Genomic DNA, 14,728 nt, shown 5'->3' with positions numbered 1-14,728 from the left:
TCCTTAAACAATGATAGATCACAAGTGTGACTGATAATAACTTTTTCACCATCAAGAAGTTGAAATGAGTTCTGATCACTATCTGATAGCTTTCTAATATTGCTCAGTAGATTGAGGTTGTGAGCCATATGATTGGTAGCACCTGTATCAATAATCCAGTTATTGCTCACTAAATGAGATATGAGAGCTGTTATAGTACCTGTAGTACTCATTGTTGCGAAATTAGCCATAGTATCAACCTGCTTTCCTTTGTTCAACATTTGCAGGATCTGATTGTATTAATCCTAAGTAAAGAAGGGTGCTGAAGAGACACCTGTTGTTGCTGAAGGGCTATCAGTTGCTGAACCATATGCTGGGACTACATTAGCAGCACTTCCTTGTTGTGTAGCTAAATCAGGTGCTATGCTAGCAGTGTGTGCATATGCACCTTTAGAATCAAGAGTTCCTCACTCTCATTTCCTGCTTCTAAAATAAGTGGGGTAGTCATGAAGTTTGTAACAATCGACTCTAGTGTGACCTTTAAGATGTCAGAAGTCACACTGAAGAGATGAGTTTCCAAAGTTATTTCTGGGCTTATAGCCACGATTGTGACCACCAGTATGGGCTCTATTACTCATTAGAGCTGTATGATCACCAACACCAACAGTAGCATTATTTCTTCTCTGACTTTCCACATTAATAATCATTGCATATGCCTAGTTTATATTAGGTACTGGTCTAGTCATGAGGATCTGATCTTTGGCATTATCAAAGGTATCATTTAGGCCAGTAAGAAATTGATACAACTTCCCAATTTGATAATGTTCTGCATTTTGCTTAGATTCTGGACAACCACACGAAAGATGAGGAACTAAAGCCTCATATTCATTCCACAACACTCTCAGTTTTGAAAAATATTCAGACACAGATAATAAACCTTGTGTTAGTTTTTCAATTTTCTTGTGTAAGTAAAAGGATCTAGATGCATTGACTTTATCAAATCTCTCACGAAGATCTTCCCAAACCTTGTGAGCATTAGAGGCGTATATCACAAAACTAAGCAGATTTGGAGCCACAGTATTCATTATCCAAGCCAATACAATAACATTACACCTATCCCAAAGCTCGTATAAGCTAGGATCAAACATGTATTTGCTACACGTTCTTAGCACAAAACCTAACTTGTTTTACCATGCAAAACAATCTTCATAGATCTACTCCACAATGAATAATTCTCAGAACCTTGAAGTTGAATTGAGATGAGGACTGTACCTTGTGTATCAGACGGGTGGATATAGAGTGGGTGATGGTGATGAACTAGATCTACATTCTGGTCTACACTCTGATATGGTGTTGGAGCAGCTGGAGTAGCTGGAGTAAAGGAAGTTCCATCGATAGCTATTGCATTGATCAATTGGCAGCTCTTCGAACAACAAAATGACAACAATTGAGATTGAATTACAGAGGAATTATCTTTGTAGATCACAAATTCAAAAAACCAGTGAAATCGAGCTCAATTCGTGAGAATTTTAACTACCTTCTCTTCGCATCAGGCTTCTCCTAATTGCTGAACCAGGTAGCTTCACCTAAGCTCTGATACCATGTTAATGGAGATCATCTATGGTGATGTATTGAAAAGGAAATGAGCGAGTGAGAGAAGAAGGAGAAAATGTATTCTCATTGAATCAAAGCTGAGCTACAGAAGAATCTAGAAATGAAAGATAATACTCCCTATTTATACACATAATTAACTAACTTCTTAACTTAATTCCACACTAATACCGACTCATTAACAACTGGCACACAACTGCACAACTACACAACTACTACTAACTACCAGCCTCAACAAATTCTTATAATAATTGAGTCGCAGATTTATATAAATTTTATTTTGAGTGTTATCTAAATAATTAAATATTATGGTTATTTTCACTTTCTTTTAGTCCAATTTTACTCCAGGAATTATCAAACTCACAAATAAGTAAAGAGTGGACAATATATTGTTTCTCAGATGACAAGCATTCACAAAAAAAGAAAAGAAAATGCATCAACATGTTAGTTGTTAATGTTTGACTTTAAAAAAGAAAGCAAAATACATAGTTTACCCATCAACCTTACAACGAAATCCCTGTTACACACCTCTCTTTCACGGGAAACCTTTTACACACTCAATCTTTTAAAGGTGTGTCTAAGTCACACCGCTCTTGTGCTTGACCAATTTTTCAGATAACGTGAAATTCACGCTCTAACAGGGACACGACACGTGTCATTGACTTTAAAAAAAATATTAGAAATTAAAATTAAAATCCATCTTCTTCATCTTTTCATTTTCTATCTTAAGCACCATTGTTGCTATCACCATGGTTGTTTGTGAGAATATTTCCAACATTACCAAAATTCAATTACACTATCTAAACAACTAGCCAAAAATAATCGAGCAACAAATTGAGTTCAATAACCCAATAATCAACAAGAGTCAATTGAATTTTCAAGCTTTTTTCGATATCCCAACAATGGTGGATTCTCGATTTTTTCACCAAACCTTCAATACTAATATTAAGGCTTTTAAATCTATCACAAATAAATAATTTTTATAATATTTGGACAATAAGCCAACAAAATCCGCTCAATTTTAGATCTTAAATTGATATTTTCTTTCAAAAATTCTTTTTGGTGGAAGAAAATGAGGGGGAGGGTGGTGAGGAAGAAGACAAGAGGGAGGGGAGGGGTTCTTGTGGCGAGGGGAGACAAAAAATAGTTTTTTTTACGAGTTTCACGTGTTTTTTTTTGTGTAAACATGCAAGTGCTATCTAGTCAAAAGTAGTGTGTTTTAGACATACTTTTGAAAGATTGAGTGTGTAAAAGGTTTCCTGTGAAAGAGAGATATGTAACAGGGATTTCGCTGGAAGGTTAGTGGTTAAATTATGTATTTTGCCACAAAAGAAAGTAGAGAAATAAAGAACAGTATGAGCATATCATGTGGGTTTCACCGTCGGTTGTCTGAAAAAAGAAAAAACAGTCAAAAGGATGAACTGTGCCCAAAAGTATTCTTCACTAAAGAAAAATTACGAAACTGGTTTGAGGAAAAAATGGAAGCACAGTAAAAGAGAAAGAAATCAAAAATTGCAAATCCCGTGAAGGTAGTGGCATATACGAAAAAACAAAGAAATATTGAGGGTGTTTATGTCAATTAAACGTAACAGTATAGTGAATGTACGCACTCCCGGCCAAATAAAAGTCACAGAAGTATTCCTTTCTCTTACTCTGTTGTAACAGTGCAGATAACGGAGCTCCCAGACAAGAGACACCGAAGCGAGCCGTGACTAGTGTTTATCTATCTCTCTTCTCTGAATCATTCCAAAACTGCATAACCAGAAGCTTCTTCGCGCAAAGCAATGACTGTAAATTACTAAATCACAGAAAATCTTGTCCATTTCCTCTCAATTTTACGTTTTCTTTCACGTATTTCAGTTCATAGAAAGTTGCATTAACCATTTTTTAAAGCTCTAGTCTGTATCGAAACCCGAAAGCACAGAAATTTTTGTGCTTCGAGTTTGAAAACCCGTACGTTTGCATAAATCGCGTGTGCAGCGTTATTGTGAATATATGCATGGAGATATGCGCAGCTTTTTTTTTCATTCTTCAACTTTTTTTTTTTTTTTTGTGTAAATTGTGATTTTAATTCCATTATAGGTTTAGCTTGCAAGGAATGCTGAAAGGACCACGGGATTGCGGTGGAGTACAGTGAGGTGACGGCGTCACCGTTAATTCTGGTAATGTTGTTGCACTTTTAATGGAGTTCTACTAAAAATATGTTAATTTCCTTTCCATTTTTTTATCCCGGTAGTTTCTCAATATTCAAAAGACGAGTCAAACGACATATTTCCTTTATTATTTGCTCTTTTATTGCCTTTATCATTTTTGTCGAAAAGGAAATTGAAGAGGTATAATAGAATCTTAAGTATTTTTGATATCTCGTTCCCTCATTCTTTTGAGCTTCCATTGCAGCTCAATACTGGTAGCTGCACTTCCATTGCTGGATCTGTTGCAAGCAATCTTTCTGAGTGCATTTTGACCACATATCGGTGCTTTTGAGTGTATTTTGATGGGACTGCATGTGTGCAAGCTTGAATCTGATGAATTTTGCAAAACGGATGTTTATAGAAGTCTATATTAAGTCGGCAATGTTGTTCTCTCCAAATTTTACTTAATGATATTGACTTGGAGAAATCTTGGATTTTTGTTAAAAGTTTAGAGCGAGTTGCTGTTTATAAGGAGTTGATTCTGTTGATCTGGAGATGTGCTTCTTATTGAACTGAAAAATTAGAGGGAGTTGAGGGAACAATCCGGAATTTAGATATGGCTTCATGGGAACATTTTGGGGAAATTGCAAATGTCGCCCAGCTTACTGGCATAGATGCGGTGAGGCTAATTGGGATGATTGTGAAAGCTGCTACCACAGCCCGGATGCACAAGAAGAATTGCAGGCAGTTTGCACAGCATCTCAAATTAATTGGAAATTTATTGGAGCAGCTCAAGATTACTGAACTTAAGAGGTATCCGGAAACCCGAGAGCCATTGGAACAACTTGAAGATGCATTAAGGAGGTCTTATATATTGGTCAAGAGCTGCCAGGACAGGAGCTATCTTTATCTGTTGGCTATGGGGTGGAACATTGTCTACCAGTTTCGTAGGGCTCAGAATGAGATTGACCAATATTTGAAGATTATTCCTCTTATCACTCTGGTGGATAATGCTCGAGTCAGGGTATGGAGACATTGCTCTTTTGTCCATAGTGTTGCTGTTCCGCTTTATATGCTTCCATTATCTGTTTGTTTCATTGCTCTTCCATCTTAAGATCTATATCTGTTGTTTCTCATTTTTGTTGATGACATGGTGGGGGATATAATTGAGTTTGACAAGTTCATGATTTGAAGTCGGAATAATTGGTCATAATTCAACTCCTGGTCAGGTCATTACCTTGTTTTGATACTCTGTTATTCAGATCCTTCAAACTCCTTGTCGTTCTCTTGTCGATCCGACAAGATTTGGGTGTGTGTGGGATCCGTGCCAAGCAGTATAGGTTGATAGGGTATTTGGTTTGATTTTGGGTGTGTCATATAAATATTCACACAAAGTACTAAAACACTTTGTTATTATACGAATTACTTATGAAGAAGTATGTTGTGTTGATATTTGGTTTGATTTTGGGTTTATATCATATGTACCCGCTTCTTGTAATGCATAACAGATGATGAAAAGTTCTTTTAACAGCAATCAGCTCTTTAAGCTACTATGGAAACTATAGAATGTTTGTTGATTCTTGATATGGAACAAGTAATCTTTTCTCAGAATTTGAATGAGAGAGCAGGCCCGTATACTTTTGGATATTGAAGATATTTTGAATCTGTTACAATGAACAAGGGTCGGTAGTATTTTTTTGCTATTTCATCCATCTTGGTAGAATCGCTTTAATCACCTCTTGAGGTGAGATTTTCTTATCAAGTTTGAGTAAGAGAAAATTGCAGTGGTTATAAGATAGTGCATCTATTACAATAAGAGCAACCTGCTACTTTACCTAATATCTTATTTTAATATCTACTCATTCATGATTATAGCTTAAATTGACTGCTACTGCTCACAATTGGAAAGAATATATACATACATATACTTTATGTTCACACTAACCACTATCTATTCTATCCCAAGTTGATAGATCTTGCTTTCCATACATTGACAGGAGAGGTTGGAATTTATTGAAAGGGACCAGCATGAATACACATTGGAGGCTGAGGACATGAAGGTGCAAGAAGTGATTATGAAACCAGAGCCTTCTAAAGATGATACCATTATATTAACGAAGAACCTTTCTTGTTCCTACCCAAGAGTACCTATCAATGAGGCAATTAAAAAAGAAAATGAAAAGCTGCAACTAGAATTGCAACGCTCACAAGCTAATTTAGATGTAGGTCAGTGTGAATTCATTCAGCATCTTCTGGATGTCACAGAGGTTGTTGCCACAAACTCTCTATCATTGAAGAGTTCACCTATCAAGCCTCCCAAAAAGTTGGATGAAAGTTACTCAAATGTTGATAGTTACACGGACCATTACGTTGAAAGTTATGCAAAAAATGATGAGAAACAGGCAACTTCAAGGTAAGTAAAAGATAATATGATTTTTGCTAAAGTATGGTAGCTAAACTGTAATTCTCTATGGGAGGCTGTGTCTCTTAGACTCATAAATCAAGTGCGAGGATATGGTCCATATTGCCTGCCGTCAACTGATTCTTTTAAATGCTTAAAAATATTTACAGAAACACTTCATCAGTTTCGTCCAAACATGAACTGCTGTCTTCAAAGGGTTCACATCGATATGAAGAGTGGCATTCAGATCTGCTCGGCTGCTGTTCAGAACCTCTCTTGTGTATGTTTTAGAACTTGCTTTATGTTCTCTATGTCACGTTTCTTGTGATATTTCATTCTCATTATGCTAAAAAGGATAACGCAACTGAGTGATGCTTGATCGAAAGCCCTTGATAACAAACATTATCCTCAGAGGTCCCTCTCACTTGTCTTCAGCTAGCATTTGGGATCTGCATCAGCAAGTACAGATTATTTTTTAATAAGTTAGCAAATACAGATTACTGTCACCAAGCAAATGAAACTTGGCCAGCAACTTCTAAATTTATCAACAAGATGACATACATTTGAAGTAGAATTAGAAGAGTGAGAGTGCCTAGAAAGAGACAGGATAGAAGGTTGTCAAGATTTGACGCATTTTAACTAGTAATAATACGTTATTTAGGAATTCCTTCTGTGTTCTATGAACAGAAGACTCCTTTCTATAGGTATTCTGAGTTCTGATTCACTTCTGAGTGGTCAATAGCACAGAAAATGTTACTCCAAGAGAGAACGAAATAAGTTGGAGTAGTAGGTCCAGACATGGATCTTGGTTGTGTCATTCTAGCTCAAAGGAGCTGGACGGGTTCCATTATGATGTGGCTGAAGTAGGACAATGTAGTACATTTACTAATTTTTTTGTTACTATCATTTTGCCTATTATTACAGTTCATATTGCTCTATTACTGTCTAGCAAGCCATTTTATGAAAGATGCTGTCATCTGAAAGATCAGCGAGAACATATACTGTATCCTGTAGTTGGTGTCTGTGTCTGTTGTTCCACATGTGTAATAACCTTTGCTTTCGATGAGAATACCTAAATTAGTTAGATGCATGACTCCATATGTTTTCATATGATACATGCTCACAAAGGGAGGATGATTTGTTATGACACCAAATACAGAATTATCTGTTTCATCATTGGGACGATGCCATTATATTAGGTTAAATATCAAGATATTCCTAGTTAATACTGTGTCTTTTCTATGCAGGTATTAAAACCGTTTTCTTTCCTTGTGGTACATTTTCTAAAGTTGCCAGTGTTGCTGCAGACAGGCATATATGTAAGTGGCTTTATATTCCATTTAGAACTTTCTGGTCTATTAATAGCTCTACTAATTGTGAGTGATGAGGGGTGAAAATTAAGCCGTCCTTTTCATTCATCAATCTTTCTCTTTCTTAAAATAAATCAAGAAACTGGTGAAATTAGTTGCCCTTTTTTAAAGATGTGTAACTCTTTATCATATTTATATTTCTGCAAGTGACTACTGACATACGTACTAGTTTGAGTTGCTAATACGCATTGTAAGAGAAACTATATTATGTTTTCCGGTTAATTTTAACATTAGAGTCTACTGTTTTTTGTCAAGTGTTGCGTCTTTGCTGAAAGTTTAAATTTCCAAGTATGATGTAATCTTGGGCCAGGATTATGAAATTAAAGTCTTCTTTTGAGAAAACTATAATTAGAAGTTTGACTTATAAAGTCTTTGGACCATCATAGGTTGGTTAATCCCTCTTTTCAGACTAGCATTGCCTCCCTTTTTAATTGCATTGATCTTCTAAGAAAATAAAAACGACAAGGTCAATGCTTGACTATGTCTTGTAACTTGATTCAGCAAAAATGTTGAAAATGTTATGCATACCCTTAAATTCTGTGGGCATAATTAGATATCTTACTTCTATCTTTGTCAGTAGAAAATACAAGAACCATTTTCTTGACTTCTGTATCAATTAGTGTAGTTCGACAGCTTGTTTTTTTATTTATTCATTTTGATACTTTTGAAGCTAACAATATGAACTTTTGAATGTCTGTTATGTAGCTTCAGCGGAAGCTTGTAATGAATTAATGGCTTATTCTTTGATACTATCCTGCTGTTGTTACACATGTTGCATCAGAAGGAAGCTTCGGAAAAAGCTAAACATCATGGTAAAGAGAAACAGTTATGATACATAAGTACCTTCATGCATGTTGTGTCAATAATGCTTCTTTTTATTTGAGATGCAATAAATTGAATACCCTCAGAGATCTCACGAGCCGTGCTAAAAAATTTTCTTTTCTTTTCAGGGAGGCTTTGTTGATGATTTTCTTTCTCATTTAATGTGTTGTTGCTGTGCTCTTGTCCAAGAATGGCGCGAAGTGGAGATACGTGGGACTCATGGTATGCTTCACTGGAAAATTCTACTCCATTTCATATGTCTATGTATGGTGCTTTTCTGTGTTAGCAATATTTGGCAGGGAATTGCTTTGTAATTTCTTAACTTGATTTTTTGGGATTTTTAGCTGTCTGTGGGTTCCTAGTATAACTTCCTAATTGTGATTGTATTGTGGCAAGCTCATCATGTGTTATGATATGCAGGTTTAGAGAAGACAAAAGTGAGGCCTCCAACCTCTCAGTTAATGGAATCCTGAGAAGTTAAAGTTTGCATTATAGTGTTAAAAATATTAAAACGCATTATACGGAGGTAACGGTTTGTTACTGTTGTCACTTTATACGTGAGAGTATCTTTGCGTGTTCATATCTTCCTTGCTGTAGAGTTATTCTTTAACACAGGCTCAGTTTGTAAAAATGACGAAGTTTACATTGGTTCTTTGTTCATTCGTTTACATATGGTTATACATGCATGTGATGTACGAATCTGTCACTTACTGGTGTACATACAGGGAATATTTTGACATCTGAAAATGGTTTGGGTCTCGGTGTTCTGATATAGTTTTATGTAGTCTGGTAATTTGGTATGGTGTATTGATATTAGCCTGTTACTGAATTATTAGTCCTTATGGTGGAGGGATACGTATAGGACGTATTTCTTGTGAAAATAAAGGAGAACAATCATTAGATGCAAACACAAACGCTAGGCCTTACAGAGTCACAAGACAGTTGCAGTTCTTATTTTCATTAGACTACGTATAGATTTTATTTCCCCCCTCCCTGAAACGCCCCTTTTTGGTTTGTTCTCGAAATGAAGCGTGTAGCTCACAACGCCAATTAATTGTATTAAAAAAAATTATAAATCAAGGAGTAAATCAAATGCCAATGGTAATACAACTGCTCTATGAAGATTTTTCCAATTGAGACATAATGCGGAAAGTCAAGTCTTTCAATCCAAATAAAAACCTTAATTTCATCGACAGAAACGAGCAGGAAAAAAAAAGGCAAAAGAGTTGGTCTAATTTCCAATGATAAGAAAGATTCTTGATACGCAAAAGAGGATGAATGCAATGCAATGCGCATGTTTTGATAAAAAGCAAAATTTTATACGTTTAGCCAAAGAACAAGTTTAAACCGTATGCAAGATACTTTTCACGTGATAACAAGTTGCAGAATATGACGCTTCTTTTTTAGTAGCACCCACCACAGAATGTTCCGAATATACATTCTTGTACTAAATTTTCTTATAACTACCTGGCTTTAACTTGATATTATCACTCATTAGCTTTTGGCAGCACAGAAAGTGTATATATATATCTCGTCCTTACAAATGAGTTGGTAAACTTAGTTGAAATTTGGATACATATATATACAGAGGAAAATATGTGGCTTAGTTTACTGGCAGTAGCATTAATAGTTGTAGGATTCACTCATTGGGTGTATAGATGGAGAAATCCCAAATGCAAAGGGTTATTGCCTCCTGGCTCTATGGGTCTGCCTATTATTGGCGAATCCATTGAGTACTTCTCTTCACATCCTTTGGAAGGAATCCCACCTTTTATTCAGAAAAGAACTGCAAGGTTTGTCAACCTGAAATTTTTTAAAGGATTTTCCTTTTATATATAGTCAATGCACTTTAAACTAAAGATTTTACTTATATTTACCATACACTAAAGAAAAAAGAATTTACTCATATAGTCAATGTACTTTAACCGGTTATAATAGGTTATTTACTGTATCTTAAGATTACCAAACCAGAGTTACTTATAAAATTACCTGCTGTTATAGGTAATCCTAATCAAGTACTTCTGAAAAAAGTTTCTTGATTTTGCAGATATGGGAAGCTATTTAAGACTAGTTTAGTTGGGCATCCAGTGGTTTTATCTACTGATCCTGAAGTCAATTACTATGTCTTCCAACAAGAAGAAGTGTTGTTCCAATGTTGGTACACAAAGAGTGCTATTGAACTCACTGGAAAAGATGGCTTTCTTGACAACAAAGGGACTGTTCATAAGTACCTTAGGAACTTAGTTCTCAGTCTCGTTGGCCCTGATAAGCTAAAACATAACCATATATCTGAAATTGACCTAAACATTCGTAAACACTTGCATCGATGGGCTGGCCAGGGCGATGTTGACGTCAAAGAAGCGCCTGAAATTGTGATATTCTCTTAAGCTTTTAGGGAACACACTTTTATATATCAAGTTAATTATATTAAGTTTCAACACGCTCTTCTTTTTGCTAATAGTTAATTTTGATATGTCTTAATCCAGATGCTAATCACATTTATGGCGGAAAAGATCCTGGGATGTAATGAAGAAAAAGCATTGGAATTGAGAGAGCAGTACAGAGCTTTTATGGGTGGCTTTGTCTGTTTTCCCATTAATCTCCCTGGTACAGCTTATCATGCCTCTTTACAGGTGAAGTATTCTGTTGTATCAAACCTAATATGACAACCTAAGAAATAGAGCTGTAACATGCTATAACCGGTGCACTGATATTGTGTAAAAAATTTTATATTCAGAATGTATATAATTTAAACTCATGGAAGAATGGATCACTTTATACATGTATGGTTTAGCTGATTAGACCTTAGTTTAAGTAGTACATTTTTTCAGGGGCGTAAAAATGCCATGAAGATGATCAAAGATATAGTGAAGGAGAGAAAAACATCAAAGGAAAAACGAAAGAAACAAGATTTCTTGGATCACCTCCTTTATGAAGTAGACAAAGAAACAATTCTAACCGAGGAAAATGCCCTGAACACTATCTTTGCAGTCTTGTTTGCTGCATTTGAAACAACATCTGCTGCCATTGCCTTAGGTCTTAAGTTTCTCAATGATCATCCTCAGGTGTTGCCACAACTTATGGTTCGTTCCTGAAAATCTTTTCTCACCTATTTTACTTCTTCCTTGTCTTTTATTTCTCATATTATCTTACACTAAATCTCATCTCTCTTTTTCTGCTTGATTTAGGAAGAACACGAGAACATTGTTAAAAACCGAGAGGACAAAGAGGCCGCGATTTCATGGGCAGAATACAAGTCAATGACATTCACACATAAGGTGCATTTACCTTCCATATTGTATTTGTGCTTTTAACATAATTTAAATGGTTCAAGGCACTTCTTATATGTACTCTAATAAATTTTGGCTTAACAATTTTATAATCCTACCTTTGTTTTGTTGTTACTAAAGATTAAGAACTGAGCTGCAGGTTGTGAATGAAATAGTAAGGCTAGCCAATATCGTGCCAGGAATTTTCAGAAAAGTACTGAAAGATGTCAAAATAAAAGGTAATGAAAATTCATACCATTTCCTAGTATATTTTGCTTTTAGATGTCTGTATCTATTTATTCTTTTATTATTTGGTTTGCTTCAAGCTGAAGTCCTTATATTGTTGCAGGATTTACAATTCCAGCAGGTTGGATAGTGGTAGTATGTCCACCATCAGTTCATCTTGATTCTAATAACTATGAGGATCCCTATGTCTTCAATCCATGGCGTTGGAAGGCAAGTGACGTATATTTGTATTTCATATGCTCTCAGCATCATTTCTTGTACTAACATTTCATATATAATGGACTTCTCTTAACCTATATATGTAAATATATATAATTAGGAGGAAGAACTACATAGTGCATCCAAGAAATTCATGGCATTTGGTGGGGGTCTCAGACTATGTGCTGGTGCTGATCTTGCCAAGCTGCAAATATCCATTTTTCTCCATTATTTAGTCACCAAGTACAGGTAAATATTTTCCTATTTCAAGATAAAAAGTGTTCAATTGTAAAAAATAATTTAAGTTACTCTATATTGTATGCTGACAGTGTAAATATTTTTGCACTACACTATAATAGCATGTCAATTAGTTTTTTTTTTTTGTGGGAAAAATTCCAAGGGAACCCGCAACCGCTATCCTTCGGGTGCACACTGGATCACCTCTCACTGTGCAATAGCTCGCAAATTACACATGAGATATAAACCATACTAAGCAAGTCCGGTGCGACGAACTCTGACTAAAGATGCTAGTGGTGAGGGGAACCGATCTCAGGTCTCCCATGTGGGAAACCACGCTCACCCAACTAAATCAGTCAACCGTACCCTTGCGGGCAATTAGCTTTGTTATTAGGTTAATTGGTTAACGTTTATCGTAAAGATTTACTAGTTCATGTTATAAAGGATTTGATTGTGCAAATATCATTTACACACTGACAATGAATATAATTTAAACTTTAGTAAAATAGGAGCAAAAGAGAGGTAAAAATCACTATCATTTCGTTATTGATTTTTCAGGTGGAGAATGAAAAAAGAAGGGAACATTGTGCGGACACCGGGTTTGTACTTCGTGGACGGATTACATATCCACATCTCTGAAAGAAATAAAGAAGATGATAAAAACCAGTGCATTAGCTAGCTGATTAGCAGTTGATTATATTTAAATTTAATGTTCTTATGGATGTAATATATGTGTGACAAGTCGTATGGTCAGAATTCCTAGCGCACAACATTAAGTTGGGGTTAGAATTGTTTACCCTAAAAATCGAGTAACAATTAAACTTGTAATGTGATTTTAAAGATATGTGATTTCACCTAATACCAATTGATTAATTCAGAGATAAGTAATGAAATTGGCAAGAATGTAAGACAAACCAGTGCTTGAACAATGCCCTCGAGCTGTTGAACCCTCGAGGGATGCAAAATAAGAACAGTTAAAGAATAATAAATTGATGAATAGTAGAGAAATATTATATTGTTTTTTTTGTATGAATGTAAGGTGTCTACAAATGATGGGGACCCCTCTTTATATACTAGAGGAATCTTAATTGTGGTACAATTCTAATTACAGAAGTAAATCCCATGATTGATACAAATAACCGCCCTTGATTTGATCTGCTCCGAGATTTCCGCCGTGATCTCCGATCGGTTATGGATATCTCGCCTTTCCGTTATTGCATTCTACTCGAAGCCGGTCTTGCTTAGTCTCGATTGCTGCTGGCCTCGATCTCGACGGACACTTCAATCTTTGGACTCGATGCCTCGTCTTCAAGCTCGGATCTGATTCATTACGAAGTTACTACCCTTGATGCAGCTCCTTTGCTATTCGATCAAATAGTAAAGGGCCGATTTTGGCCGTATACAGATAGTCCCTGATGTTTTATACTTCAATACCACACGGGGGGGGGGGGGAGATGATTTGTGTGGTGACCGATTTTTCGCTTAAACTGATTATGGAAGACCTGGTTCTTCTAAGTGTACCTTAACCTACTATTGCAGAAATAGTAAATGCGGAAAGTAAAGAACACAAGTATTTTACGTGAAAAACACCTGACTCAAAAGATAAAAAAACCACGACCTACTTTCCAGTAGAATTTTCTCAAACTCTCCACTAAAATCACTGAGCCAAAAACTGCATTTACAAAAACTCTTTTGTAAACCTAGGACTAACTCTAATCTCGTTGTGGCAAACAACCTCTAACTGTTGTGTTGACAATATTGGGCCTCAGCCACCTTAGCATTTGGTTTGAAGACATACCCGGCCCATTTGTATAGTGACTGGCCCAGTTGTATTAAGTGACCCAGTTCTATTTTTATTTTTGATATATTAGACATGTAATTAGAAGTTTCCAATAATAAGAAAAAAGAGAATTCATTTCTTTCTTCAGATATTTTTACGCTTCTCTTTTCTCTCTCCTTCTCTCAGATTAGATTTCATATTTCTCTCACTTCTCTCTCGATTATGGGTTAATCTGTCCACATTAACATGGTATCAGATCCTAGAATCGATCGATTCTAGCTCCGCTCTATCGATTGATGGTAGATTTGTGAAATTTCATCATAATCTCCGCAACAATTTTTGGGTTCGATTTTTTCTGTGAATTTTTTTTGAGCGATTTAGTCTCGCTACATGCTGTTGGTTCAAGATCTAGCTACGCGCTATCGATTGAGGTAAAATTGTTGGTGGTTCGAGATCTTCGTTCTCTGGTGGTCCGAGGTCTACCGATTGGATGTATGTCGCTGTGTTTTTGGGTTAATTTCAAGGCCTTACTTCTTTAGGTTGCAAAGAAGGACGTTAATCTCTTTTATTAACCTTTGTTCACGCTCAGTGTTGACAAATTCTGCCAGTTGTTTACACTTTGTGAAATATACCTAATTAGGGTTCTTTACCATGGGCAATCCTGATGTTAGCTCAACTTCTAC

General features: G+C 35.8%; 3 protein-coding genes across 3 annotated transcripts; 2 read left to right on the top strand and 1 right to left on the bottom strand.

The window, feature by feature from the left end:
• Positions 1-695: 695 nt before the first annotated feature.
• LOC138885082 (uncharacterized) lies at positions 696-1,127 on the bottom strand. Its single transcript, XM_070165978.1, has one exon. The coding sequence runs from the start codon at positions 1,125-1,127 to the stop codon at positions 696-698; it is 432 nt and encodes a 143-aa protein (XP_070022079.1).
• Positions 1,128-3,240: 2,113 nt separating this feature from the next.
• LOC104249107 (protein MID1-COMPLEMENTING ACTIVITY 1-like) lies at positions 3,241-9,074 on the top strand. Its single transcript, XM_009805484.2, has 9 exons — positions 3,241-3,380; positions 3,673-3,752; positions 3,988-4,746; positions 5,720-6,135; positions 6,294-6,403; positions 7,371-7,442; positions 8,199-8,305; positions 8,444-8,537; positions 8,736-9,074. Exons 3-9 carry the CDS (start codon positions 4,339-4,341, stop codon positions 8,786-8,788), a joined length of 1,260 nt encoding a protein of 419 aa, XP_009803786.1. The 5' UTR covers positions 3,241-3,380; positions 3,673-3,752; positions 3,988-4,338; the 3' UTR covers positions 8,789-9,074.
• A 669-nt stretch (positions 9,075-9,743) lies between these two features.
• Positions 9,744-13,179, top strand: LOC104249106 (cytochrome P450 87A3-like). Its single transcript, XM_009805482.2, has 9 exons — positions 9,744-10,108; positions 10,363-10,687; positions 10,802-10,948; positions 11,147-11,398; positions 11,504-11,593; positions 11,745-11,823; positions 11,934-12,040; positions 12,150-12,277; positions 12,824-13,179. Exons 1-9 carry the CDS (start codon positions 9,912-9,914, stop codon positions 12,942-12,944), a joined length of 1,446 nt encoding a protein of 481 aa, XP_009803784.1. The 5' UTR covers positions 9,744-9,911; the 3' UTR covers positions 12,945-13,179.
• Positions 13,180-14,728: the final 1,549 nt, after the last annotated feature.

Source organism: Nicotiana sylvestris, chromosome 2, assembly GCF_000393655.2.
Source record: "Nicotiana sylvestris chromosome 2, ASM39365v2, whole genome shotgun sequence".
NCBI lineage: Eukaryota > Viridiplantae > Streptophyta > Magnoliopsida > Solanales > Solanaceae > Nicotiana > Nicotiana sylvestris.
The sequence above is the reverse complement of the archived record's forward strand: the minus strand, read 5'-3'. Positions and strand labels throughout refer to the sequence as shown.

Excerpts from the sequence above, each read along its gene's own strand:
- LOC138885082 (XM_070165978.1), bottom strand. The coding sequence starts at position 1,127 with ATGTTTGATCCTAGCTTATACGAGCTTTGGGATAGGTGTAATGTTATT.
- LOC104249107 (XM_009805484.2), top strand. The coding sequence starts at position 4,339 with ATGGCTTCATGGGAACATTTTGGGGAAATTGCAAATGTCGCCCAGCTT. Across the intron at positions 6,404-7,370 it reads CTGTTCAGAACCTCTCTTGT|GTATTAAAACCGTTTTCTTT; the intron begins GTATGTTTTAGA and ends TTTTCTATGCAG. Across the intron at positions 7,443-8,198 it reads TGCTGCAGACAGGCATATAT|CTTCAGCGGAAGCTTGTAAT; the intron begins GTAAGTGGCTTT and ends TCTGTTATGTAG.
- LOC104249106 (XM_009805482.2), top strand. The coding sequence starts at position 9,912 with ATGTGGCTTAGTTTACTGGCAGTAGCATTAATAGTTGTAGGATTCACT. Across the intron at positions 10,949-11,146 it reads CTTATCATGCCTCTTTACAG|GGGCGTAAAAATGCCATGAA; the intron begins GTGAAGTATTCT and ends ACATTTTTTCAG. Across the intron at positions 11,594-11,744 it reads CAATGACATTCACACATAAG|GTTGTGAATGAAATAGTAAG; the intron begins GTGCATTTACCT and ends ACTGAGCTGCAG.